At 47.9% G+C, this 24295-nt stretch overlaps 2 protein-coding genes across 8 annotated transcripts; both read right to left on the bottom strand.

Annotated features, from left to right (window-relative positions):
• Positions 1–18: 18 nt before the first annotated feature.
• LOC131664331 (uridine phosphorylase 1-like) lies at positions 19–5837 on the bottom strand. Of its 2 annotated transcripts, none has more exons than XM_058935334.1 (6): positions 5706–5837; positions 2992–3115; positions 2213–2374; positions 1946–2131; positions 1547–1879; positions 19–1474 (listed from the first exon to the last, which is right to left on the bottom strand). In XM_058935334.1, the coding sequence occupies exons 1-6, from the start codon at positions 5786–5788 to the stop codon at positions 1289–1291; spliced, it is 1074 nt and encodes a 357-aa protein (XP_058791317.1). In that variant the 5' UTR covers positions 5789–5837; the 3' UTR covers positions 19–1288. The 2 variants fall into 2 exon arrangements, with proteins under 2 accessions (XP_058791317.1, XP_058791316.1); XM_058935333.1 differs by lacking the exon at positions 5706–5837 and adding an exon at positions 3669–4589.
• A 6737-nt stretch (positions 5838–12574) lies between these two features.
• LOC131664361 (guanine nucleotide-binding protein G(q) subunit alpha) lies at positions 12575–23987 on the bottom strand. 6 transcript variants are annotated; one of them, XM_058935396.1, is made up of 9 exons: positions 23624–23986; positions 21939–22399; positions 17243–17427; positions 17018–17172; positions 16650–16778; positions 15441–15570; positions 15184–15337; positions 14068–14175; positions 12575–12861 (listed from the first exon to the last, which is right to left on the bottom strand). In XM_058935396.1, the coding sequence occupies exons 2-9, from the start codon at positions 22054–22056 to the stop codon at positions 12779–12781; spliced, it is 1062 nt and encodes a 353-aa protein (XP_058791379.1). In that variant the 5' UTR covers positions 22057–22399; positions 23624–23986; the 3' UTR covers positions 12575–12778. The 6 variants fall into 6 exon arrangements, with proteins under 6 accessions (XP_058791379.1, XP_058791377.1, XP_058791378.1 ...); XM_058935394.1 differs by lacking the exon at positions 16650–16778 and adding an exon at positions 16225–16353 and having other exon boundaries at positions 23624–23984; XM_058935395.1 differs by lacking the exons at positions 12575–12861; positions 14068–14175 and adding exons at positions 13466–13757; positions 14938–15045 and having other exon boundaries at positions 23624–23984.
• Positions 23988–24295: the final 308 nt, after the last annotated feature.

The following is a 24295-nucleotide window of genomic DNA, read 5'->3' as shown; positions in this document are numbered from 1 at the left end:
TGCAAAAAACCGATTACGTTATTTTTTTTTTTTTTTTTTTTTTTTTTTTCGTGGATCAACGACTGTCGTAGTTCCGCGACATTTTTGCTTATCTTTTTCGCTACGTTTGATCACCGTAACACCGAAGATACACCTTATTCGATAATGAATTAAGTACACTCTTAATCAACAATGCTTTTTTCTACTACTCGATTTACAATATTTTCGGCGTCTCGTTTATATTTTAAAACTGCTCGGTTTTAACAAAGTTTTCCAACTTCAATCGCTTGTAACGGTAAATGTATAATATATTCGAAACAGCCTTTAATACGTAACATTTATAATATAGCTTTCAAAAGTGATAAAGTTTGTTACATTTGTTTCTTTATTTTTCTAAGAACTGTATTGCTGCACTTGGCATTCTTGTTGTAAGTGTGAACCCGTTGTCCCTCGAATCATGAATCAACGAAAAAACGCGTCGAATGCGTCGTGCCTCGGCGCACACGCCGCTTGTACGAACACAATTTACTTGTAAACTTGTGCTAAGCTACGCTCCATTGCGACTTGATTCGATTTTAGAAGATCAGTTGCAGTGCCATTAGAATTTCGAGATTTTGATATGCCGTTGAAAAATAGCGTCCTGGAATTTCCGGAAAGACACATATATATATATAACGTATAAAAAGAATGCATGTTGTGCTTAGGTAAAATGCGTGATTTGTACATATTTCGATACACCGTTATCTAGCGCTCGCGACGTCGGCACGAGAGACGCGGGGCAAAGCAAACGAGCGGCGCCGGGAGGTTCGGCCGCAATCGGCCGTGATCGTTCGAATTTCTCGGCGAGGATATATCTGTACGAGAGAAGAGCGGTGTCCGAAGCGACCGAGCGTACGCTCGAGTGACTTGTCGTCTCGGTGCCGCTTGCGCCAAGTAACGTCAACCGAAATCGAACGGGGGCGGCTTCGCCGCGACGATCGGGACGAGAGGAAAAGCCGCCGAGACAAGATACCGCGGCGCGGAGTCGGAGCCGGGCACGATCGGGCCGGTCGTAGCAGCCCCGCGCTCGACCGTGCCCAGCCCGGCTCGGAGCGCTTCGCGCCGCTTTAACAATAAGATGCCCGTTCGATCGCCGAGGAGCGGCGAGCGCGGCCTGCTATTGATCTTGGCGCTCCGACCTCTAGCAGACGGCGAGCCGAGCCAAAGCGCGGCCAGCGAACCGCTCGGGGCGACGGCGAGGGCAGCGGGAACGGAAAGCGGAGCAAGCGGAGCAAGCGGAGCCGCGCCTCGGCGAGCCGCGCTCGGGGCTCTACTCGTAGTTCTCCGACTCCTGCTGGACGAGCTTGAAGCGCCGCGGGCTCTTGACGCACATCGAGCCGTGGCTCTCGCTCAGGTGCAGCTGGCCCTTGCGCTGCAGGCGGCGTCGGATGTAGCGGGAGACCAGTATCTGCGGGCGCATCTGCCACTCGTGCAGCACCTCCTTCGGCGCGCACACCTACACAGAGCAAGCAGCGGCGCGTTTACTTGTCGGGGTCGTCGGGGTCGTCGGGGCGGAGTCGGGGCTGACCTGGTCGCCCTTGAATCGGTCGAGCAGCGCCACGCACACGATGGCGGCCTTGATGCCGGCGTGGTGGGTGAGCGCGGCGAAGACCGTGGACTCCATCTCGATGTTGACGACGCCGGCCGCCTGCAGCTGGGCCAGGTAGGCGTTCTTCTCGCACTCGCTGAAGTCGCAGAAGGCGCCATCCAGCCGGCCCTGGCCCTCGTAGAAGTCGGACGTGCACATGGTCCGGCCGGTCACGGTGTCGTACGGGTCGTCGGCGTGCGCCAGCGCCTGCAGCTCGCGCACGAGCTGCTTGTCCAGCTTGGTCGGCCGGCAGACCTTCTCGCCGAGGATATGCTGCGCGGGCACGCCATCGGCCGTCGATTAGTGGGCGATCGCCGCGCTCGGCCCGGTTCGGCTCACCTGCTCGTAGTACGGATTGAGCATGTCGTCGACCGCCTCCTCGGATATGACCACGGTGCCGCCCTCGACGCCGACGCCGCCGCAGGTGCCGATCCTGAAGAACACCGGGTTCTTTACCTTGGAGTGGTACATCAGCTTGATCACCTCGTGCAGGAGGATGCCGATCGACGGGATGCCCATGCCGTGCTGCAAAGGGACGCCGAGCGATAGAGTGGCGCGCCGAGTCTCGCCCGCCTCGCTCGCCTCGATGGCCGTGCGGATACTCACGCTGACGCAGAGCACGGGCCCGACCTTGTACATGGAGTAGCGGTACGAGTACTGGCTGATGTCCAGCAGGGTGGTGCCGGCGGGCAGCTTGTGGCCTATCTCCTCCATGATGTAGAAGGCGAACTGCTCCATGCGCTTCGGCGTGCCGCCCATGCACACGAACTGACCAGCCAGCGCGACCATGTAATATCGTTGTTGGCTGTCGTCCTTTCGAGGACGCGTCGCGGCTTACCGCTCCTATCGTATCCACTTTCCGTCGCGCGCGAGATCGCTAGATTGGACTTGGTTGCATTTGGCCTTGTAGTTCGGTATCAAACTCACATTTACATCGCACTTCTGGCTCAAGTTTGACGACCGACGAGTATCAAGAAAACGTCGTATTCCTCTCGACGACGAAATTCGGATTGGGGCTTGACGACAACGAAAATATCCAAGCGCCCAGAGAGCGAGATAGAAAATCGGACTCTTCCAATCGCAATCCAAACAATAGACTCTTCGTCGGTTCGGAATTCAATAGCGCGCTCAGTTTCCCGGAAGATTCGTTTCCCAAAACGGAAAGTTAAAAAAGCACGCTCGAAGCTTGGTAGTCCAATAAAGCTTCCGCGATTAGAGTTGCTCAACTCGCAGCGGCCGAGAGACGCGAGAGCGCAATAAAAACAAACAAAAAGAAAAGAAAATAAAGCGTGACGCAAATCTATCCGTTGCTCAATGCAATGGACTTTTTACGAGCTCTCGATGTCGTTATCACGCGCGCGTGTACAAACACGCGTAGTATTTACCTTGAGGTCTCCGAACATCTCGACAAGGTCATGGGATCCGCTGCCCAGTGCCAAGTGATACAGAATGTCCTGGTCCATGAGCTCGATGTTGGAGTTACGCAGTCGCACCGAGCCATCCGTATACCTGACGACAGTTTTTCAATTCGTCTCTTTGACAACGACGACCCTCGCCGACGAAACCAGTTCCCCGCGAGAATAGATGGGCGAAGGGCCGAGGGGGGGAGGAATAATACGTCTCAGCCGAGAGCGTCGAAACTGGTTGCGGAGAACAGGGATTCCGGCGCGATTGTTGTCGCGGCGTCGGATGCGCCTGGAAGGTTCTCGAGGCGCAGCTGCCCTGCGACGCGAGGCTATACAGCTGTCGCTTAACTAGGCGCTCGAGCTTCCACGGAGTCCAGCAACTCGTCGCAACGGCTTTGTCAATAATATCGATGAGTCTGGCACGACGTGACGTCTGCAACGCCGAGCGTAAAAAGCAGAACGGGCAACCGCGCGATCGGGCTCGAGTACGAGCGTACGGCCTCGACGAAACCATTGGTATTCCGCGTTTCGAGAAAACGGCACGAGCGAGCAAGGAGAAGGCATCGCCCTCGAGAATAAAGAGCGCGCGCAATGGCTGCGTGACCGGTGGGAACGCGCGTTATTGCCAGCGCGCGAGGCCTCGCGTGCAACTTTACCTGACGGCGGTGTCGCGGATCTCGACGTCGGTGTCCTCGTCGGCGTCGGCGACGTCGGCGCCGTCGCGCGCAGCCGAGCCTGGCTCGAGCGGGGGCTTCAGCTCGCACACGTGATTCTCCTCGTACTCGGCACGCCGCTCGGCGATTGCACACGTGCAGGTCGGCATCCCGGCCGCGGTCGACGCAGATACACCGGTGCAGCGCAACTGTCGCACGCACTGCAGCGCGCGCGCGAGTCGAGCGACGAGTGGCGTGAGCCAAGACTCGGCATAGAGAGCGACGGAGAAAGAGAGAGCGAGAGAGAGAATTGCGTTTCGTACCTCGGCATTCGGAATCCCACCACTGCCTCGTTCCCTTTCCCTCGCGCGGCCGTCTTCTCGTCTCTCTGTCGGTTTCGCGCGCGACTTTCGAGGGGCACGACTGCCGGCTGATCACGGCGATTATTTGGGTGGCGCGTGGAGCCCCCCGTTATGAGATTCCATTCACGCCGTCGCGGCGTTTCTTACGGACTTTGGCGCGTACTAGGCGTCGAAATCAAATGCCGTTGGCCGGCAAATGACGAGGGCGCGATACGAGGAGCGGGGCCGTGGTGCTTGATTAACGGGCTAATCGTGAGATCGCGAGGTTGCTCCTTTCGACGAAGCCGTCCGGGAGAGCGGCGCAAGTGCACTCTCGGCCGACCAATTAAAAGCCACAAGAGCCGCTCTCGAGGGAGGGTTGCTGGCGCCGAGTGCAATTTTCAAAACTCCCCGCCGCCGCGCGACGCGACATACAAGCTCGTCGGCCTTTTAACGCGCACGTGGGCGATCGATACGTTTGACGCGCGCAGCATCGTCGCTCGCGCCCCGTTCTCTTCGCTGCCGTGGGCTGTGCGATCGTGGTTTGCGCGTCGTCTTGTCCTCTGACCAGGGTGATCCCGGTGAGAACCAGTGCGCGCGCGCGCGCTTCCATAACCCGGGCGAATAATCCGTAAAGGCGAGGGGGGGGGGGTCAAAACGAGAAGAAGCAGCTATCTCGCGACGGAAACAATGAGTCAGCGAAGCGACAGCGATAATAGTTGCCAATGAAACTCGATCGAATCCCGCCGTCGGCAACAGTTGCGGATCGGAGAGCCGAGCGCGACGGAGGTGCGAGAATACAGTCACAAGGATTTGCGCGCCTCGCGGGAAAAGCGAGACGAGAGGCCGACTCATCGATCGTGTCCTGGGCTCGCTGCGCGCCGTTGCGGCATCTGCGCGCTTCTCTCGCTTCAATTTGCTCGCGACGCGGATGCCCATTTATATTCCAACGCGATCGCCGCGGCAACGAAGCTACGCTCGCGTAACCACAACGAGGCGCTGCCCTCCCGACGGGAGTCTAACCTGTGCTCGGGGCTCGCGTATCGGAATGGCCCTGCAAACGACAGCTCGAGCGCGTCGTGAGGTGCGCGAGCAGCGAGTGCGACCCGAGGAAAATTGACGACTAGCGCGGGCTAATCGGATTCGCGGCGCTCGGAGAAGTGCTAGGGTCGGCAGTGTAATTAGGCGTCGTTTCCACGCCCGATGGCCTCGTCGCATCGTTCCGTCGGATTGGCCGATCGATCGTGCGCCAGGCGGCTCCAGCTCGTAGTCGCTTCCGCGGCGTTGATCGCTGTGCCTCGCCGAAGGCATCGTTGCCGCGCGTCGTCGCACGAAACTAGACGAGATGGGCGGCGCGCGCCGCGCGGTCAAGTCCGCGTGCACCTGGACTAGTCGACGAACAGGCTGATCTTCCGGCGGGGTCGACGGAAAGGCGCGGGGAACACGGCGAACAAGTGTCGCTCGCGCGGACCGATCGATATCGGAGGCCTCTCTCGCGTCGCTGTGCCGCCACTGTTCGTCGGAACGCCTCTGCATTGCCCTCGCGGCAGCGCTCCTGCGCGCGAAGCGGGAGCCGTAGTCCTCGGCCGCGGCGTCGCCCAAGATCCGACCGACGTTCCCCTCTCATCTAGCCTCGCGCGGCGTTGTGTCTCGCCTTCCCGGTGAACGGTCCGCGGTAGAGCGCGCAGTTCGTACTCACTCGTCCTTCGCTTCGTCCTCCTCGAGATAGTGCAGACTGCTGACGACCTGGCTGTGAAACTCGGACATAGTGGTGGAGCTCATCGGGCGCGCGTGCGTACCTGCCGGCCTCCGGGAGTTGACTGTCGCCAGACCGCCGCGCGAACGGCGGCCGCGCGGCCGCGGTAGCCCATCGAAACTCCGTACGCGCGCGCAACACCGTCGGCCGCTTGCGCGCGCGCGCCGACCGCGCGGAAACGTGGCGTGCGCCAGGACTCGCCCATGCGACTACGCCACGAGGACCTACGCGCCACATTTCGATTTCCTTTTCCGCTGCTTCTCGGGAGCAACTTCGATGGGCTGACACGTCAGCCTGTTTTGTTTTTTGACGCCGGTCGTTGTAGCTGTTGCTTGCAGTTGTCGATCGATCGACAAACTTACATTCTGCAGTGTTCTTGCAGACACGACAACTAGCTTAGCTTTCTCGCCCGTAAAACAAACACCTGTGATTAACGGCGCTTTATTATCCAGACTCGCTGTAAAAATAATACGGAATCATGGTCTTCGTAGCAAACAGCTGAGCGCAGAAAATATTGTTCCAAGTAGAAAACTGCCGAGCATGGTCGGATATAATAGTCGCTTTTACTATCCACGGACGAAGCTGAAATTTATGACGCATAACTTTCACGCTAATCTGAGTGCTTTTACAACTCATTCATCGCACTTGCTGTATATCTGTCGTTTTACACGTGGAGAACATCGCGTGTAGGATTTTATCCGAGAAATTACAGTCAATGCTGTTCAAGAATCTACCGTTCGAAATTAGGAGATATACGTATTTCTAAAACCCGATAACGTATATTTGATAATGCCTGAGACATTATTGCTATTATTGTTTCCACAGCTGAGTGCAATCGTACGTATCAAGCGATTGCATGAATCATTCTCAGCAAACGTGAAAATCCGAAGATCACTCGACCATAAATGGGTTTATATACCGTTAATCTAGTATGAAGTTTGATTAACAAAGCCTTGCACACAAGAACTACAATTTTTGCGTTCAATTCGATGATTTTAGAATTTAAATGCTGCTTACATGTTACGTGTTGTACGAACTCGACTTTACAAACGTTTACTTTGACAATTGCTTCTGATTTTGTGGAACTAGACAAGTTTATGTTAAGAGTACAATAAGAAAACGTCATCTTCGTTCATGGAATGATATTACTCGATGAAAAGAATCTAAATAATCTGAAACTAACTTGGTTATATTCAGAGCAAACAGAAAAAGCATTGTAATAACAAATATCAATTAAAGTATTGACTTGTTTGCATTTATATGTAAAATAGGTGTATGGATTCAAGAAAGACAGGCAACACGAACAATACGTTGTTTTTTTTAATATTTTCTCATTAATGTATATTATTTATTATAAATAAGTTAGAAACATTGATTTCATCGTGGGCTTTGTTTGTAGGTGTTTACATTTTTTACACACAGAAAGAATACCCAACCGCATTACGCTTTGTGTTTTTTTTTGTTTTCCTCGCGAAACTGTATACTTCTCTTTATTTTTCCTTCAATTATGTCGAGAAACGATTTTACAAATGAAGTTTTAGCTACGAGATTATTTTTTTCGGGCCATCCGCTCGTTCGCCCTTCACAATTGTTACGTTCTTAATTAAATTGTTGTAATTTTTCTTCATTTTTATTTCGCTTACATTCTCCTTAACGTTTGTTTTATTTTTGTTGCAACGCGCGAGGTGTTTGTATTTTCTCTTTCACTAAGCTCTCACACTCAAGCATACACACACATCGATTCCGGTCGGATCCTCTCTTTCCCTGCTGTATCCGATTATCGTCACCATCCAAACTAATACTTTTTGGCGCGCATTCATAATGCGCAAAGCTCTTTACTTTGTTTAGAGATCAAAAAACAAACGCTCGCTCTCTTTCTCTCTCGCTCGCTCGTTCGTACATCGATTACATTTACATATATAATTTGTGCGACAAAGGAAACAACGACAAAAATGAAAGACGATCGATCGTCGCAGAAAGGAAAGAGAGTCTCATCGTACTCGTGCTCTCTCTCGTCATTCTCTCCCCGTGTTAGCCGTGCTGTGTCGGCCCTTAAAAATGTATCTGTTTTTCCTCCCCCACTTTTTGTTTAAAACATCGATCGTCAGTCTCGAGCATTCGTTACTCGTCCGCACTGAAAAAACCAAGCAGTATTATAATTATTATTCAATATTATTTGTTGTTACTCTTAATGTTATACTTATATTCAATTGTATTTATATATTTTGTAATCTTCGATATAAACTCATATTTTCATCTGCGTTCCCTCACCTCATCTTCCTCTCTGCTCTACTCCTTTTATTTATCCGTCCTCGTCAGCGCGTCAAATCATCTCTCGCGTGCGAGGCGACAAACCAAAGGGATAGCTTATCATACTTTAATATTCTCGCGGTTTTTTCTTTTACACGTTAGTTATGTTTTCTTTGTCTGCACGCGAAATAATGTTACGGTTATGTGTAATTAGCGATAATTGTGTTTGCTTTCGATGGCGCGCGCGTGATGAATTTGGATAATAAATTGCCTGTGCGCCACGTTGATCCACGTTACGCCTACGTTATAGCTTCAACTCGCTCTCGCATTCTGCTTTGTTTCCGTAACATCTTTTTCTTATTTTTGATTAACAATCGCAAGCGCGAGCTAGAAACATACGTATGGGTGATCAAAGGATGGATCGTGTATATGCTGGCGTGACTTGGGTCGATCGTCGAGCGCAAAGCTTTCGTTACTTTCGAATAAACGATCGGGGTGTTTTGTTTCTTTTAAATTAATGTTATTTACACTGATAAATAAGTCGCATTAAATCTGTACAGGCTATGCACTAGCTAAACAATATTACATAGATAAGCTATTTATGGCAATTCGTTAGAAAAATCTTCGGTATCCATCGCGGGGAATATCGTTTTAATTCTTTTTTTATTCTTAAAAAGCTTCACTTGAAAAAAAAATAATAATACAACATTCAACATTTTACGTTTGTTGCTGTTTTTAAAAATTGATACAACTCACTTGGCTTCGTTTGAAAATCGGCATAGAAATCACGTAGTAGGTGCGTATGAAAAAATCTTACACGATTAGTTGTGCATTCTCAAATCCTTGGGCCGCGGAATGTGTGCGTTGATTGTTCTTTGCAGATTTTCAATTCGAGCCCTAGCATACGGCATAAAAGTCGTATTAACTTTTTTCATTTAACTATCTTATAAGCTTGAAACCAAGATAAAAAGACACGCTCATCTGAAAGTTTCGAAAGGCGCCACTCATGCAAATTTCATATATTATATCGGTTTTTTTTTGGTTTTTTGTTTTGTTTTTTTTTTTTTTTTTTAAGGGAGGAAATATGTTTAGCGTTCACTCATACATCCAAGGAATAACGCGCTGGCCGGCAATGAGCGAGCGCAGGCAGTGAGCGGTTTTCTTTTTTATCGTCCTCATATACGTACACGCGATGCAAAAAACAAACTTGTTTTTTTTCTTAGTTATTTTTCTCTTTGCGATATATTATAATAGATTCTATCCGTTTTATATCGCCATTTCGTTTCAATATAGTTTACACGTCGAGAGCGCTGTTTTCTTTTTGTTGTGTACGTCCCGCACAGTCACGAAATATGTTTTTTCTTTCATTATACATAGTTCTGTATTCAAGTGAAACAGGAGGAGCAAAAAATACGAACGGAGCTTAATCGTTATTTATGTTTATATTAAAATTTTTTTCGTCGTTTCCATCATCGGCAGAGGAGCTCGCGCCCAATATCTTTTTCGAAGTAAATGCTGTAACGGGCAGAGAGATTGATGAGACAGTGCACTTTCGAATGTAGTGCGGCGTCATTTTTTATTTCTTAACAATGAGCGCGCCAAGGGGGCGAGACAGAAGCTAGATTATCGCTGAGGGAAGTATATTAGCGGGAAGAATTTTTTTTTACGAGCCGAGGAGAATTCGCGAGTCATTGTCAACAGAGCGTTGGTGTATGAATTCGAGCTACCGGTAAAAATGATAACCAGTTGCTGGTGGATCAGAGATTATTAATTAGACACAAACTCGTTCCGATAAATGCTTTTAAATGAAATTCAAATAGTTTCAAAGAGATTCTTGATTCAAAATTACTTCTAATAGAATATAAAACACGTTATTAAATAAAACAGATATTTTTCCAAATCGTACAAATGGAAAACTATGACAAATGTTTTTAATTCAATAGTTTACTTTTACTCCGTTTCGTTGATATAGTAAGAATAAATTAGAAAAACGACTAAAGCAATAAAGCATTTTATAATACAACAATAAAGAAAAATACACATTAAGCTAAATGGAATTAATATCAAACTAAATCTTCTTATTATAAATTAGCTTTCTCTTACTTGACTATATATTAGATATCAATTGCACTTTCTTCCAATTGAACAAATATTGTACTCTAAAATTAAAATTATAGGTGATGAGGAAAAGGTTATCATGTTTATCTGCAGCTCTAGACGATCAAATGTAAAAGAAATTGAAAGGAAATCCTTCCTCGGGGAGAAGACTAGATCTTTACTCTCGAAGGACAATCGAGATCACTGCTTTTATTCCTGAGCGTGGAATCGAAAACGCCAACGAGGCGTCGACTTTTTTGATTTCGCTCAAGTTATATTTTTTTTCTCAAGCTAGCACAAAACTTCACTTTTTTTAAGATAAGACAAGAGATTAACTTTTTTTTATCAATGGTTATCGATTTCATTGAAAGCATCAACGATTGTTAAAACATTTGAAAATCTTTCTAAACGTTAAATATTTTTTTGTAGGGTGCAATCGTCCAAATACATAAATGCCTCGATCAATGTATACAAAAGATAAACGTTGCTCTCAATGAGATCTAATACGCTACTTAGTACGAATTAAGATGAACCAAAAGGAAAAGTAAACAGTTTAAAAACAAATCGTAGATCTCTTTGCCCTCTCGCTATGATTTGTTTTTTGTTTTTTTTTATTCGTTTAGTCACTTGTTTGTGCCGACGTACCTCAATGCTCGCTACTCTAGATATTTTTTTCTTTAAATATATTATATATAACAATATTTATACGACGAATTGTGAATTTGAGTCACACGCAGAAAGAACTCTTAGTCGTTTCTGGCACAGTTAAAAAATGAAAACACAAAAGAATAAACACTTTGGCTCTTCGCTCTTAACAAAGGACTGCAATAAAACCACCACGCTAGTAAATGGCACTAGAATTGCTCTCACTCGTGTCTGCAAATCTAATTCACAATTAAAAAGCTTTTTCTTCATCTTTTCATATATTTTACGCACATCGTCTATTGCTCGAACGCACATACGCTCACGCATACTTTCTCACTCTTTCTTTCGTAATCGTTTCCAAAGAGTCAGAGGATAAACGAAATTATTTTATCATGTTTCATGTGTCAAATCCATTGATTTATCATTAAAATTTTTTTTGCCTACTTATATTTCGACTATCATCGACCTTAATTATATTATGGGATTTTCCATCGCATTTACTTCTCTACCCGAGACATACACTGGACAGACGCGTGGCACATTGCACTATGCCGTTTTTCTTTCTCGCCATTTAATTAATGTATCTTTTCCCTCCCAATAGACTTTAATTAATAGACTCCTCTCTACTTGAACATCTATCAAGTTGTTTATTCCTCTTTATATATATTTTTATAAAAATCAAGTGACATCGCAGTCAGCCGAGCTCGATCGATAAAGCTAAGCTATATAAAAAGGTAACAAATTCATCAACGCATGAAGTATGAAAAGTAAATCGGTATAATTTTTTTTCGCAATGAGAGAGATACGTTGCTTGTATTTGCCTTATGTTTTTTTTTGTTGTTTGGGCTTAAATCCAAGACAGAAAGATTGGTTTCTTTTTGCAAAATTCTCTCAAACTCCATCTTTGACTTTATTAATATTATATATCATTCTCATTTTATATATCATATCTCATGTATTAATCGTACAGAGCATAGGACGCGATCCACTTGGTTTTGTTTTTCTGTTTTTATTTGTGCGCAATCATCGCCGCTAGATAATCGACGAGGTATTTTTTTTACTTGTATTTTTTTTGTTGGAAATGTCGTTCTCGCCTCTCACAAGCTTCTCAGAAAATCCTCGTTCGTTCAATCTCTGCTTCTTTAAAACTACCTAAAAATTGTGTATATCGTCGTCGCGCACGAGGCGTGGCGCGCACGAAAAAATTCCTTAGATAATTTGGTCTTTTGTGTTATTTATTTGTTTTTCTTGTCCTTTAATATTCATTATATAGCTTTTTTCCTTTTTCATTTTGTCGAAGCCTTTCAAGCGTGCGCGCACACTCAACGTCCAGACCGTTTAAAATCGTTCACGCGCGCGCTCGAGCCGCGTGCATTTTATATAATTCACCTTTCTCTCTCTTTATTCTCGCTCATTCGTTCTCACTCTCTCGTACCCAATACAGCGCAGCGGCAGCATTAACAGTGGCTTGGCCGCGCTCGTCAAACTTTCACGCAAGCACACACGGCACAACAGCCACATAATCGCACGCACGTGCACACAGACGCGCAATCGGTAATAAGAGTCTTTTATCGTCGTCCCTAGATGCATGTAATCGTCGTACGCGCGACGTTGTCCTTCTTCGTCGGGAGGTGAGAATGTCCGTGCCGACGCGGTGGCGACGGCGACGACGACTCTTCTCTTCGCCACTGCGGACGCGGCCTTCGGCTTCTCTCGACGCACTTTTGTGGTATATTTATATATATAATGTGTGGCTCCGTGCTCGAGCCAGTGACATTCCTTTTGTTTTCTTATTCTTCCTCTCTAGCCCTTGAATCTGATTTGTGAGTGTATATTTTGTGTGTGTGTGTGTGTGTGTGTATGTGTGTGTGTGTGTGTGTGTGTGTGTGTGTGTGTGTGTGTGTGTGTGTGTGTGTGTGTGTGTGTGTGTGTGTGTGTGAGCGTGCGTGCGTGCATGTGTGCGCATATTCTCTGGTTTTCCTTTAAAGCGATGTCCTCAAGGAGGTTTGCGCGGTCACACCTTTTTACACCAAATTGTACTCCTTGAGATTGGACTGGAGAATCGTGTCCTTCACTGCCGCGAACACGAACCGGATATTTTCCGTATCTGCAGAGACATTATTGCTCATGTTAGTTTCAGTCAGTTTGACTAGTCAAATGTGTTGCGACGTGCAGTCTACTTTTCAATTGGCTCAATTTTTCATTTTGTCGCTTTACAAGTTCATTGATGCGTAGACTGCATATCATCAAATCCGAGCTCGCTAATGGTTCGTTACGAAATTTCATTGAGCACGTTACGATTGATCGAAGCGAGCTCAGATTTCTTAAAGACCATTTAAGACACTTACCCTTTGTTAGTTAATGGCAAAGAAAAGAAGCGTGTCGCATGCTGATGCAAAAATGATTCTTTTTCAAAAAACGAGATAGATAGATAGGTAGATAGAGAGATAGAGAGAGAGAGAGAGAAAGAGAGAAAGAGAGAAAGAGAGAGACAGAGACAGTACAAAAATCGCGCATGCTGGTAAAAAAAGAGAGGAGCGACATTCACAAAAACCAAAGTCAAAAAGAACATGGATGTCGAAAACGAGCGTGGTGGTAGAGAAATAAAGAATAATAACACAGGAGAGTCGGCTAGTCTGAAACGAATGTATATTGAATAATTAGCAGAATCAGCGCAGTGTAAGGTTAATAAAATAATCATTCCTTTTGAGTCGTCGAGAATGAGCATTTATAAGTTAAAAGAGGCGGGCCTCTGACGGTACATAACGAGAGATAAAATGAACGGTGGTACACTAGAGAGACGAGCAGAAGTAGCAGCAGTTCCGTTTGTGCATTCGCTCGCTAAAAAACACGCGCGACACTCCCGTCATAAAAATAAAAAAACAATGATTTGTTTGCTTCTCTCTTCCGGTTGCGGCCTTCAAGCCAAGTTAAACTCCTTGAGGGCGCTCTGCATTATCGTATCTTTCACGGCGCAGAACACGAGTTTGATGTTCTCCGTGTCTGTTAAAGGTCCATGTTTCCAGTGCGGTTGCATGCGTGCGGTTAGACGTCAATCAAACAAAACAATGAGCAAATTAGGCATTTCCATAATCGGTGTCCTCGAGCGTAAGTGGAGAACCAACAGAAATTATTCGACTACCGATCTACCGTAGGTATGTAAAAGACCCTTCGAAAAAGCGATACGAACAGGCAAGAGTAAGCCGACGCGAATGGCATGCAAAAGCTCAAAAAGCAAGGGGAACGAAAGCGGAAAAGCGGGTTATCAACGCAGACAAGAAAGCAGGCGCACATCTAGACATGACTGACTTACCTGTGGCGCATGTAAAGTGGGAATAGATAATCTTTTCGCTATCTGGATTCAGGTCGACGAACATCCGCAGAATGAATTCTCTCGCTGCTGTCGGATCTCTTTGGGGTCCTACATTTCAGGAAACAACAAGAGAAACGCAGACAAGCTTACAGCCAATACTACTTCTAGCTTTTATCAATGTGTGTCTGTCGAGGTACTCTTCCATTCCCTGAATTTTTCTACTGTGAATCGATGCTCACAATAATAGTCACTCAATCAGTTACATTTACGTCAAAAGCCCACGTAATAATTACCTACGTCAATGATCTCAATAGCCCAACGGGATTGGGAACACGCACACAAAAACTAACATTATACTGCTAGCCAATATACACGTCTACGTATACGTCGTCGAGCCAACAACGCGTTACACGCGTCGCGGAAGCAAACGGAAAAGTATCTTCGGCGTTCTCGACGATGGGAGGGAGGGAGGGAGGGTGTGTGTGTGTGTGTGTGAGAGAGAGAGAGAGAGAGAGAGAGAGAGAGAGAGAGAGAGAGAGAGAGAGAGAGAGAGAGAGAGAGAATGCGTTAGCTGCCAGCGGCGTTTCCCGCGAATCATGGTCAAGGTTGAGAAGCTCCACGTTGAATTTAATCCAATAGTCGCGGTAGTAATAAGGTTACACGAGCTAACACGTTGAGCGTATTAAGTAAGCGAAAGATACAGAGATAGATAGGTACAAGTGAAACGCACGGAAGTCCAAGTGTGGAAGCCCCTGTCGAGTAATACACGTGCGTCCGAACATCGGCGAGCATTGGCACTAGCCTTAATAATTACACACGAAAACAGCAACTTTTGATACGTGTCATTAACGAGAGACACAACTGACAGACCTGTCGCCACGGTGTAGTGAGAATAGCACATGCGATCGGGATCAGGATTGCACGCGAGATATCCAGCTAGGATGTATTCTCGAGCCGGCTCGTGCTGCTGTTTCGGTCCTAATACAATCATCAACTCACGTCACTAACTTTGTAAGTCCAATTGAGGATTTAGGAATCAAGGTTTTATCTCAGTGACCCTTTTCTTTAGTGTTAGCTTTTTTAGAATTGTATACCAATAGAGCGTATGGAACTTACCATCGTACTCTGGAAAATAATCCACCAAGTGGGAATACATAATTTTCTCCTCTAGTAGATCTTTTTTATTCAAGAACAAGATGACCGAAGAGTGCTGGAACCAGGGATATGTTATGATCGTCTTGAACAGCGCCTTACTTTCTTCCATTCGATTCTAACATGAAAAAGACAAAAAGAAGGAACATGAATAAACCAATGGGCAATAGTTCGAATGAATGCATGCGTATTTACATAGTTAATCAATCACTTCTGATTACCTCGTTTTCTGATTCAAACAGAATTTGATCGTATTCACTTAGTGCTACTAAAAATATAATGGAAGTTACATTCTCGAAACAATGAATCCATTTTCTTCTTTCGGATCTCTGTCCACCGACGTCGACCATCCTATAAGAGATAAGTTTTGAACGATTAGCGTCATCTTCATTGTGAGTTTTGGATTGTAGAACGACTAACTACTGTAAGCTGACACAAAAATATAAGCAAAATTAGTTTTTTTATCGTTGTCAAGTCACAAGATTAGTAATAAATTCACATTGAAACCAATTAAAACGGCATTCACCAAAAAGTTAATGACAGCATTCCACATAAAATATTAGGAAAAGAAAACAAGTCATGCATGAAAGTTGTTAGTAAGGTTGACAAAAAGTTTAAAAACTGAAATACATTACTAAGAATCCAATCGCAATTGAGCTTTTATCGCCTAAACCGTTTATTTCTTCGGAGGACACTTTCTTCAAGCGCAAGCACACGGCACTTCAAAAAATATATAAATATATACATATGTCTTTTTGTCGAGCGATGCAAAGTAATTTTACGAATGACTTTTCGAATGTAATACAGTTGACGGCAGTAAACGGCAGATGGAAAAGAACAAAATCGAAAAATAACATACGCGACACGTAGCGTTGATGAATGCCAAGCCGAGCGAGAAAATTGCGAGATTGTTGCAATCGCGCGAGCAATCACGATGGTTATCTGCATAGACGCGGATATGATTGGTAAATAGCAAAGTGCCATATCGTTTGTTGGTCAAGATACCTAAATACGATACCGTCCAAATCGAAGGGATACTCTAAAATGCCGGTAGTAGGAACTCGAGCTCGCAGAATGTCCTGCTCGGTTGGAAGGTAATCCGGAGTTCCTATGCGGTCGAGATCGCTAATGTAGCTGTAACACAAAAACCAGCAAGCCATCGGCAATGTTCAGGCATGCGCATGCAAAGAGGAACGAGTGTGCGTTAGTCGTCGTGGATGCGGAACAGAAAAGGAGGCGTTAGTGGAGTGAGCTCGGAGGGTGCATCTTGCAGTGAACGCGCAACCTGCCAAGCCAAAGAGAACGGTCGCCCGCGCGATGCTGCGAGCGCGCGAGCGACAGGTTAGCGAGAAGACAGCGGAGACGTGCAAAAAAGACTGCAAAAACGGCATGCATCGACGACGGGTGCGTCGATCTGTCGATTTGGCTACCTAAATCGTATCTCTTCGAGGTCGAAGGGGTACTCGATGATGCCCGTGGTGGGCACTCTAACGCGCAGTATGTCCTGCTCTGTGGGGAGGTAGTTCGGCGACGCGACTCGGTCTATTTCCATCAGGTAACTGTGAACATGCTCAGCTTGTAGTGAAACTGCTGCGCCGCCGCCGCCGCCGTCGCCGCCGCCGCCGCCGCCGCACTGCCTGCGTGCGTTCCGCCTGCTTACGACGGCGATCGCGATGACCGACTCAGTTGTGGCGCAGTGCAACGCGCTTGTCAAATCTTACTGACGCCAAACTGAGGCGGCGCCGGTTGCCCCGCGGTTGCGGTACGCGCGTGCCGCTAATAGTCGGGATGGACTTACTATTTGGCAGAATCCGTCAGCTGGTATTCCCGTCTGCGGTCGTAGCACTCCTGGATGCCAGTGTCTTTCCACAGATCCTTTATCGCGCTTACGTAGGGCTCCTCGAACGTCGTCACCGTCTCGAAGTCGATCGCCCTCACGAGTTCGGCTTTCTCCTGCAAACGCAGCCTCCTCAGTCGCACTCGCTTGCCGCTGCTCGCTCGCCCTCGCGCTTCCCACACTTACGATATTCGACGAGTCCGCGTACTGGATCTTGAGCATTTCCATCGCCCGGATCATCGATTGCATCGCCATGAAGATATTTTGGTAGACCAGCTTGATGAAGCCTCGCTTGTCCTCGTCCGAGTATCCGGAGCCATGGATAATTCTCATCTGTTTGATGAATGTGGACTTGCCGGACTCGCCAGTGCCTGCGCAGTGTAACAAAACCATTTTCCACTTACGAACTTTGCTCGCTTCCGCCGAGCCTCGCCGATTTCGCTTTAGCCGCGAGCGGCTACTGCGGAATGTTCAGCTCGCGTCTGCTGGGAATTCGCTCTGCGGAATCGCCGAGTACGACCAGAATCGGGCTGGGAAATGCGACCTCAGTCGGATGACTACTCGACCACGGAAACACGGGCAAAGCACAACTCGAAAGATCCGCTCGAGAGTCCACGATTGAGCCTAACCCTCTGACAGTCCGAAACCCTGTGCGCGTGACGACGCGTTCTTGACCCCGCGGAGAATTTTCGTGTCGTCGCATGGTGGTGGTGATGGTCGTCGCCGTCACCGCGTAAATAAATCACGTAGAACGTTTAATCACCAGGGGTGATAACGAGTTTAAATTAATTTTATTTTGTTTTGCCTCCGCTTTCATGGGCTTTCGGTTCCATTAATTAATTGCCGCGCGCCTGTTCTTTTTCACGACGTGCGATGCACGCGTGCTGTTAGCGGTGCTCCATTGTAAAGTCAATGCCGACTGCTCATAACTTTTTCACCTTCCATTATTGTTTGATAACGAGATCTTTTATGATTATTCTTTCTTTCGACAAATCATTGAATTGACGTAAGTTCATTCGGTGAAATAGCAATAAGGCCGTTTGCGAGCGGATACCGTCCAACGATCAATGTTAGCGCGGAGAAATCTCGATCGAGGTGAAAAGATGCGCAATCCACAATTAGTCAATTAAAAACGGTAGAACGGAGCGAAAAAACAAGAGCGCGCCTCGCTCATCCTGCGCAGGATGATTCAACGTATACGCGGCAGCGTTTAAGAAAAGCACATACAGTGACGCGCAGGCAGTCTGTCTAAGAGCAGAGGGAAGAGAGAGAGAGAGAGAGAGAGAGAGAGAGAGAGAGAGAGAGAGAGAGGGTGGGAGGCGTGGGCGCTTGCGCGCAATAATATCCTATCGATTCACGCATGTGCGAGAGGCGAGAAAAAAAAAGAGGAGGCGAGCTGTTTTCTCTGTGCGCACGGCTGAGGGAGCTCCTTGATCGGCACGCTCGCGCGATTGTCGGCCGGGGGAGTCCACTGACCCGCCGAAAGACGGAGAGGCCCAATTGCGCACGTCCGCCGACGGCGGGGCGTTTTACTGCCGGTGACCTTGAATCGCGGGCTACGCTCAGCCGATGGGGAATGCGCGCGGAGAGAGGTGGTTGCGCGCTGCGAAGGGCGTGGGCAGGGCGACCAACGGGAGCGATCATTCGGCCGGCGGTGCATCGATCGACGCTTGCGCGCAAAGGGTTGCGCTGCCTCTATACCGAGAGCGCTGCGTAGTGTCGTGAGCGACCGGCTACTCCACTCGCGCGAACTTAACCTACTTAGCGCCGAGCTCAGCCCCGAATTCTCCCGGATTCGCTGCGCGGAGCTCCGGGCGGACCCGACCGCGGCTGCTCTGCCCCGCATGCATCGACTCGCAGCGCCGAACGAATTCCCGAGTCGCGCGCAATTGCACGCATATCGGCGTCGCGAGCGAGCCGCGGGATTCTCGCAATCGTAAACAAGCGAATTCCGCGAGCCTATCGCTCTCGGCGAGGCTCCGACTTTTCCGCGTCGCCGTGAGTGCAACTGGCCGATAGCGCGCGCCCGGTTCGCGATGCGCGCTCGCAAAGGTGAACAAACCCCCTCGCTCGCACGCAGGTATGCCACGGGCGGTACTCTTCTGTCGTGCCCCCCCCCCCCCAACCCCTTGCCGCTCACTTCCACGAACACTGTCCGAGGCACTACCTTCTCCCTTGGGCTACGTTAGCTTTCGTTTTTTCTGAAACGCAAATCGTTCTCCTCCTCGCGCACGCACTCATTATCTTCGAAAAAGAAAAAAAAAGAAAAAGAAATAGCTTTTCAGATATAGTTGCGGATGCGCGTACATTATTTCGTATTTTGATAAAATTCAACACGTGCGGATGAGAAGAGAGTTTGCGAGTGAAAGAGATGTCGCACAGCCGCCGACGTGTGCGCCTGGTGAATCACGAGCTGCTGGCTGCGTAAGCGTGATTAACTTTTTTCCTTATCACTTGAAATAGTTACGTATTGGCTAATTCGAGATGAGGAAACCGTTGTCTCTGCCTGTTTCTCTTAATATTTTTATGCGACAGGTGTCGGTGCACACCCGTGAAGCAGGAAACGCGACGTCCAATGTTACGTCGATAAGTTGATTGTCTCAGAGTGTATATTGCGTCGATTAATCACAACATTACTATCGAAAAGCTGTTGTCTGTTTAGTTCGCTCCGTCCGTTATCGTCGCGTATCTGCTTTATGTGGTTTAATGTCCTCGAATTTCATAATATTTACGTATGACCTCGCGAATTTCGCTGCGATCGAGCGAAGCGCACGATAATGGAAATGTTATTCGGCGGAATCGAGCCCAAACCAATGCCAATTACAACGCGCGCATCTTATCTGACTCGCTCTAAACACACCTGCTGACACAATCGACAGGAGGAAGAATAACGTTTGAGAGAGTGCACTCGAGAAATTCTGTCTCTTCCCAACGGCAGCCCAACGTTTGCTTTTTTGATCGACGACCACCACGGCTCCGTTCGTTCGGCTTGACGCGATGAGCCAGCGCGATATGTTAAAATTGCCACTATGACAAAGATGATTTTCCTCCTTTCAAACGAGTAACTGCAAAGGTCTTTTAATTGGTGGCGCTTGTCAAGTTGCACGGCAATTGAATCTACGTAACTAACGTTTAATGTTTCCCGCCCATCGATTAATTATTCGATTTTTTCGTATTCACGCGTGCAGCTCGTACAATTGGTACTTTTCTATTGCTTCGTGACAAATTACAGGCAGTTCAGCGTTGCCGGTAATACATTTTTTTTCAGGCTCCCTTGGAATTATCCTATTTAACATGGTGCAATAATTTTTAGGGACCCTACTGCTCTTACAATAAACGTGTTGATATGATTGTGCAAACAAAAAGCTGTAAAATAAATGCCGCATACGTGTGTGCTTGCGAGTGAGAGGGGAAAAAAAAAGAAAAGAAATTCTGAGGCGAGTGAGTCACGCGTAAATTAGCAGCCACATGTCAATAGAAACTACGTGTATGCGTGTCTAATTCCAGCGGCAAAATGATATACAATTACAATCATAAATATTTCGCAAGCTTCAAGAGACTGATAGTGCAAAAAAAGAACGTACGAAAGAAGTGTGTCAGTGTCAAGAGATTAAAATTACAAGTTTCTTGTCTGTAAACGCGCAGTCGAACTTTACAACTAATATTTCTTGGAATTATATAAAAAAAAAACAAGAAAAAAACGCGCATAGAAATGCCCTAAAGCGTAAGAGAATTCAATATCATTGTGCACGCTTCGAAAAAGAAGGAAGAGAAAAAGCTTCGAATCACATAACACATCGCGGTCGGCTAACCCAATAAGTCGCATGCCTAAACAATTTAAGGTTTCATCCATTTAATAAGAATCAAATTACGCGCATTGGTTGTTTACATAAGCCAACATGTGTACAACGAAAAAAAAGCTCGCACGGAAGCTCGCTTATCGCCCAAGTGATTTTCCAGTTTTTGGCGCCGTTACGAAATCCGATCGTCGTCGCCGCTTTTGATAACGAACGAACGAAGGAAGAAAAAGCACAAGCATATATAAAGTCTGCTGCTCGGTCGATTGTAAATTATAAGCGTAGGTGCCAGTGCAATTTTCTAAGCCAAGGATGCTTACTCATTCGCGGGAAATACCGGACTCGCGCGAGCGCGTCCTGTTATGAATTATATATATATAGATATATATATAAGCTCAAGGAGTTGAAAGTGAACACTCGCACGTGTGTGTATATATATATATATATATATTTATACATATACGTCAAAATCCTAACCTGCGCGTTCATCGTTTCTCGCCTGATTCCATTCTTCCTCAACACACGCGTGCGGTCAATCAAAACAAACTGTCTTGCTCTCGTTGACACACACCGACACACTACTTCCATGCCGGAGGGGGCTGCAGCAGTAGCAGCTGAGGTTGATGTTCGCGCGAGCTACTGCTGTTGCCGTTACTGCGGGGGCAGCTGAGCGAAAGCTGCTGCTGCTACTGTACGAAGAGAACCGCGTCCGCGACTTTGGCTATTAATAGCTATCGTGTGCGCTGGCGGTTGTTTTCATCACAGCATACACATACACACACATACACACATACACACACAGAGGCGCCGACATCGACGGAGACGACGACTACCGAAAGTAAAAGCTACAGTCAAATTCGTTGAGAGAACAAACGAATGGTCTAAAGGTCGTGGTGCTTGCAAGCGTTGCCCTTCCGTCCGATAGCACATCGCTCCGAAAGAGAGTGAGCACGTGACGCTATTCTTTTGTTGTCTCTCTCTCTCTCTCTCCCTCTCTCTCTCTCTCTTTCTCCCGCTGACTTCGTTTTTTCAGGTTGCGAGAGAGCAACGGGGTGGGGTAGAAAAAAGTGTAACTAAAGACTCACCCAGCAGTAAGAGTTTAAGCTCCCGCCTAGCATCGCGCTTGTCCCTGCGGAGTTGGCGCTCAATCTCCTGGTTGATGCGTTTCTGCTCCTTAGCCTCCTCCGAGAGGCAGCACGCCATGGCTGCTCCCGCAGCAGCCAACCACCTTTGCCGATCCTGCCTCCACCACCAACACCACCACAATCACTACTACCACCTTCGACTTCGGCGCCGCCGCCGCCTCCCTCACCCTCGCCTCCGTCAAACGTATTGCCTCTAAGCGCCAGCGCCGCCGACTCCTGGTGCTACTACTGGCACGCCGCGGCGGCAGCCAGCCAGTCAAGCAGCACTGCTAACCACCAGCGCCGGCTCGCAGCAGCAACACCCGAGCATTCGAGCTAACACTTGTCCTTTACAGTTCACTGCCGCTGCCCCACTTCTTCGCCACCAGGACGATGTCGATCTTCTGCTGCTACTCTTCTTACTATACGAATTACACAGTGGTTAGATATCTCTCTTCCTTAGGCATCGGGCAAGCGGTACACACTCTTTCTCTTTCTCTCTCTCGCTCTCCCGAGCACGGACTATTATCACCGCGTGCGATGACGACTATCGCGATGCACTTGCTAGCGAGTGAGAGCAACCACGACGAGGTTGCTTCGTTGCTGCTACTACTTCTTGGCCCGTGCTGTAGGCAGGCTGCTGCTGTCGAAAAAATACACGCAGCGAGAGAGAGAGAGAAAGAGAGAGAGTGAGAGAGAGAATGAGAGAGATGAGGACTCCGCGAGTTCAGTGCGCGCGCGCGCGCTCCCGGCGCGGTTGGGTGTGGTAACCCACCACTCGCTCTCTCTCTCGCTCTCGCCAAAGCTGGCCTATAGCGTGCGATTGGTCCGTACGTATGTTCTCTCACTCACTCTTTCCTTCTCTTTCTCTCTTTCTCTTTCTCTCTCTCTCTCTCTCTCTCTCTCTCTCTCTCTCTCTCTCTCTCTCTCTCTCTCTCTCTCTCTCTCTCTCTCTCTCTCTCTCTCTCTATCGCGCTTTTGCTTGCAAGTAGCAGCCGCACGCACACGCACCCGAAGAGTTAAAAGACAGAGTCCAGCAGAGAAAGAGCTAAGCTGCTACTGCTGTCAATGACAACGATGATGGTTGCACGATTGCACTAAAGACTGTGGATCAGGCGCCCCAGCAACCTGCCTTTTTATCACCGTACACGAGGAAATCCAATTAAACCGAACCCGGCAAAGAAAGACAGAGCGAGTGAGAGCTAACCGGATGAGAGTGAAGCCCTCTAAACGGCCAAGTCCAATGTCTAACCTTCTTTGCCTCTTTTCCCTCGCCCAAGTTGCCTTCGCCGTGAAAATCAACGATAGCACTAGCGATAGAGAAAGAGATGAGAGAGGAGAAAGAGAGAGGACAGAGAGAGAAACACTGTCCGAGAGCACGTGTCCGAGGACACAAACTGGATTACGAAATCGTCGGCGGCTCACTTATCGTCTCTCTATCTCTCTCTCTTTCTCGCGAAGCGGCCTGTATTTTTTGAGGTTATGAGTATCCGTCTGAGAGAAAGGTGGAGGGGAGGAGAGAGAGAAAGAGAGAGATAGCAAAAACGAGCGATTTAAATGGCGCTCGTTGCCGCACGCATCGATCGTATGTACTCCGCAAGGGTATATCCTCGCAAACTAAAGATAATCTTCTTCGTGTCTCTCACCTTGTACACACACAGCACGCACACTTGCAACTGTACAGGCGAGCAAGAGTGATATTGTACGAGAGATGAACGGTCTCGCGAACGATGATTGCAGTACTACTCTCTTCTCTTATTCACGGAGCCGAAAATTTCGGTTGGCTATTACACACGTTCTGTATTGAGGCTGTGCACGCGCGCACATGCACGCACATATACTTGCAACGACGTTGCGGGGGAAGGAAATAACTTCCGCGCCGACTACGATCTATGTGCACGAACCGCGAGCGTGAGCCTCTCGCGCTCTACGCTGTCTGTCTCTCTCACTCGCACTCGTCGCTGCGTACCGGACGATGTGTGTAGTGTATACCCGCACCTCTCTATGTCAAGAGACAAGATGGCGGACGCGGCACTCCTAGGGTGTTGTACACACTTCGGCCACCGCGGCATCCTCGGCGGGCAACCGTCTCACACATCCAGACGCTCTCCTGTAGGTGTGAGTGTGATTGAAGAGACTGCTTTTACCCACATGTGGTGCCATCTTCTCCACGGGAGGCCCACCTACCTATACGTGGATCCTACCGATCATCCGGTATCCGTAGAGAAAGTCGCGGCGCGCTTATCTCGTTCTCTCGTGTACCTACTGCGCCAAAGTTGATTTGATCAATTTTATAGCAGAAAAACTAAAAAGCTTCG

The sequence above is a fragment of the Phymastichus coffea genome, unplaced genomic scaffold (genome assembly GCF_024137745.1).
Source record: "Phymastichus coffea isolate CEN01 unplaced genomic scaffold, Cenicafe_Pcof_1.1 PCOF00043, whole genome shotgun sequence".
Classification (NCBI taxonomy): Eukaryota; Metazoa; Arthropoda; class Insecta; order Hymenoptera; family Eulophidae; genus Phymastichus; species Phymastichus coffea.
Note: the sequence above shows the minus strand (reverse complement) of the source record. Positions and strands in the feature narration are given on the sequence as shown.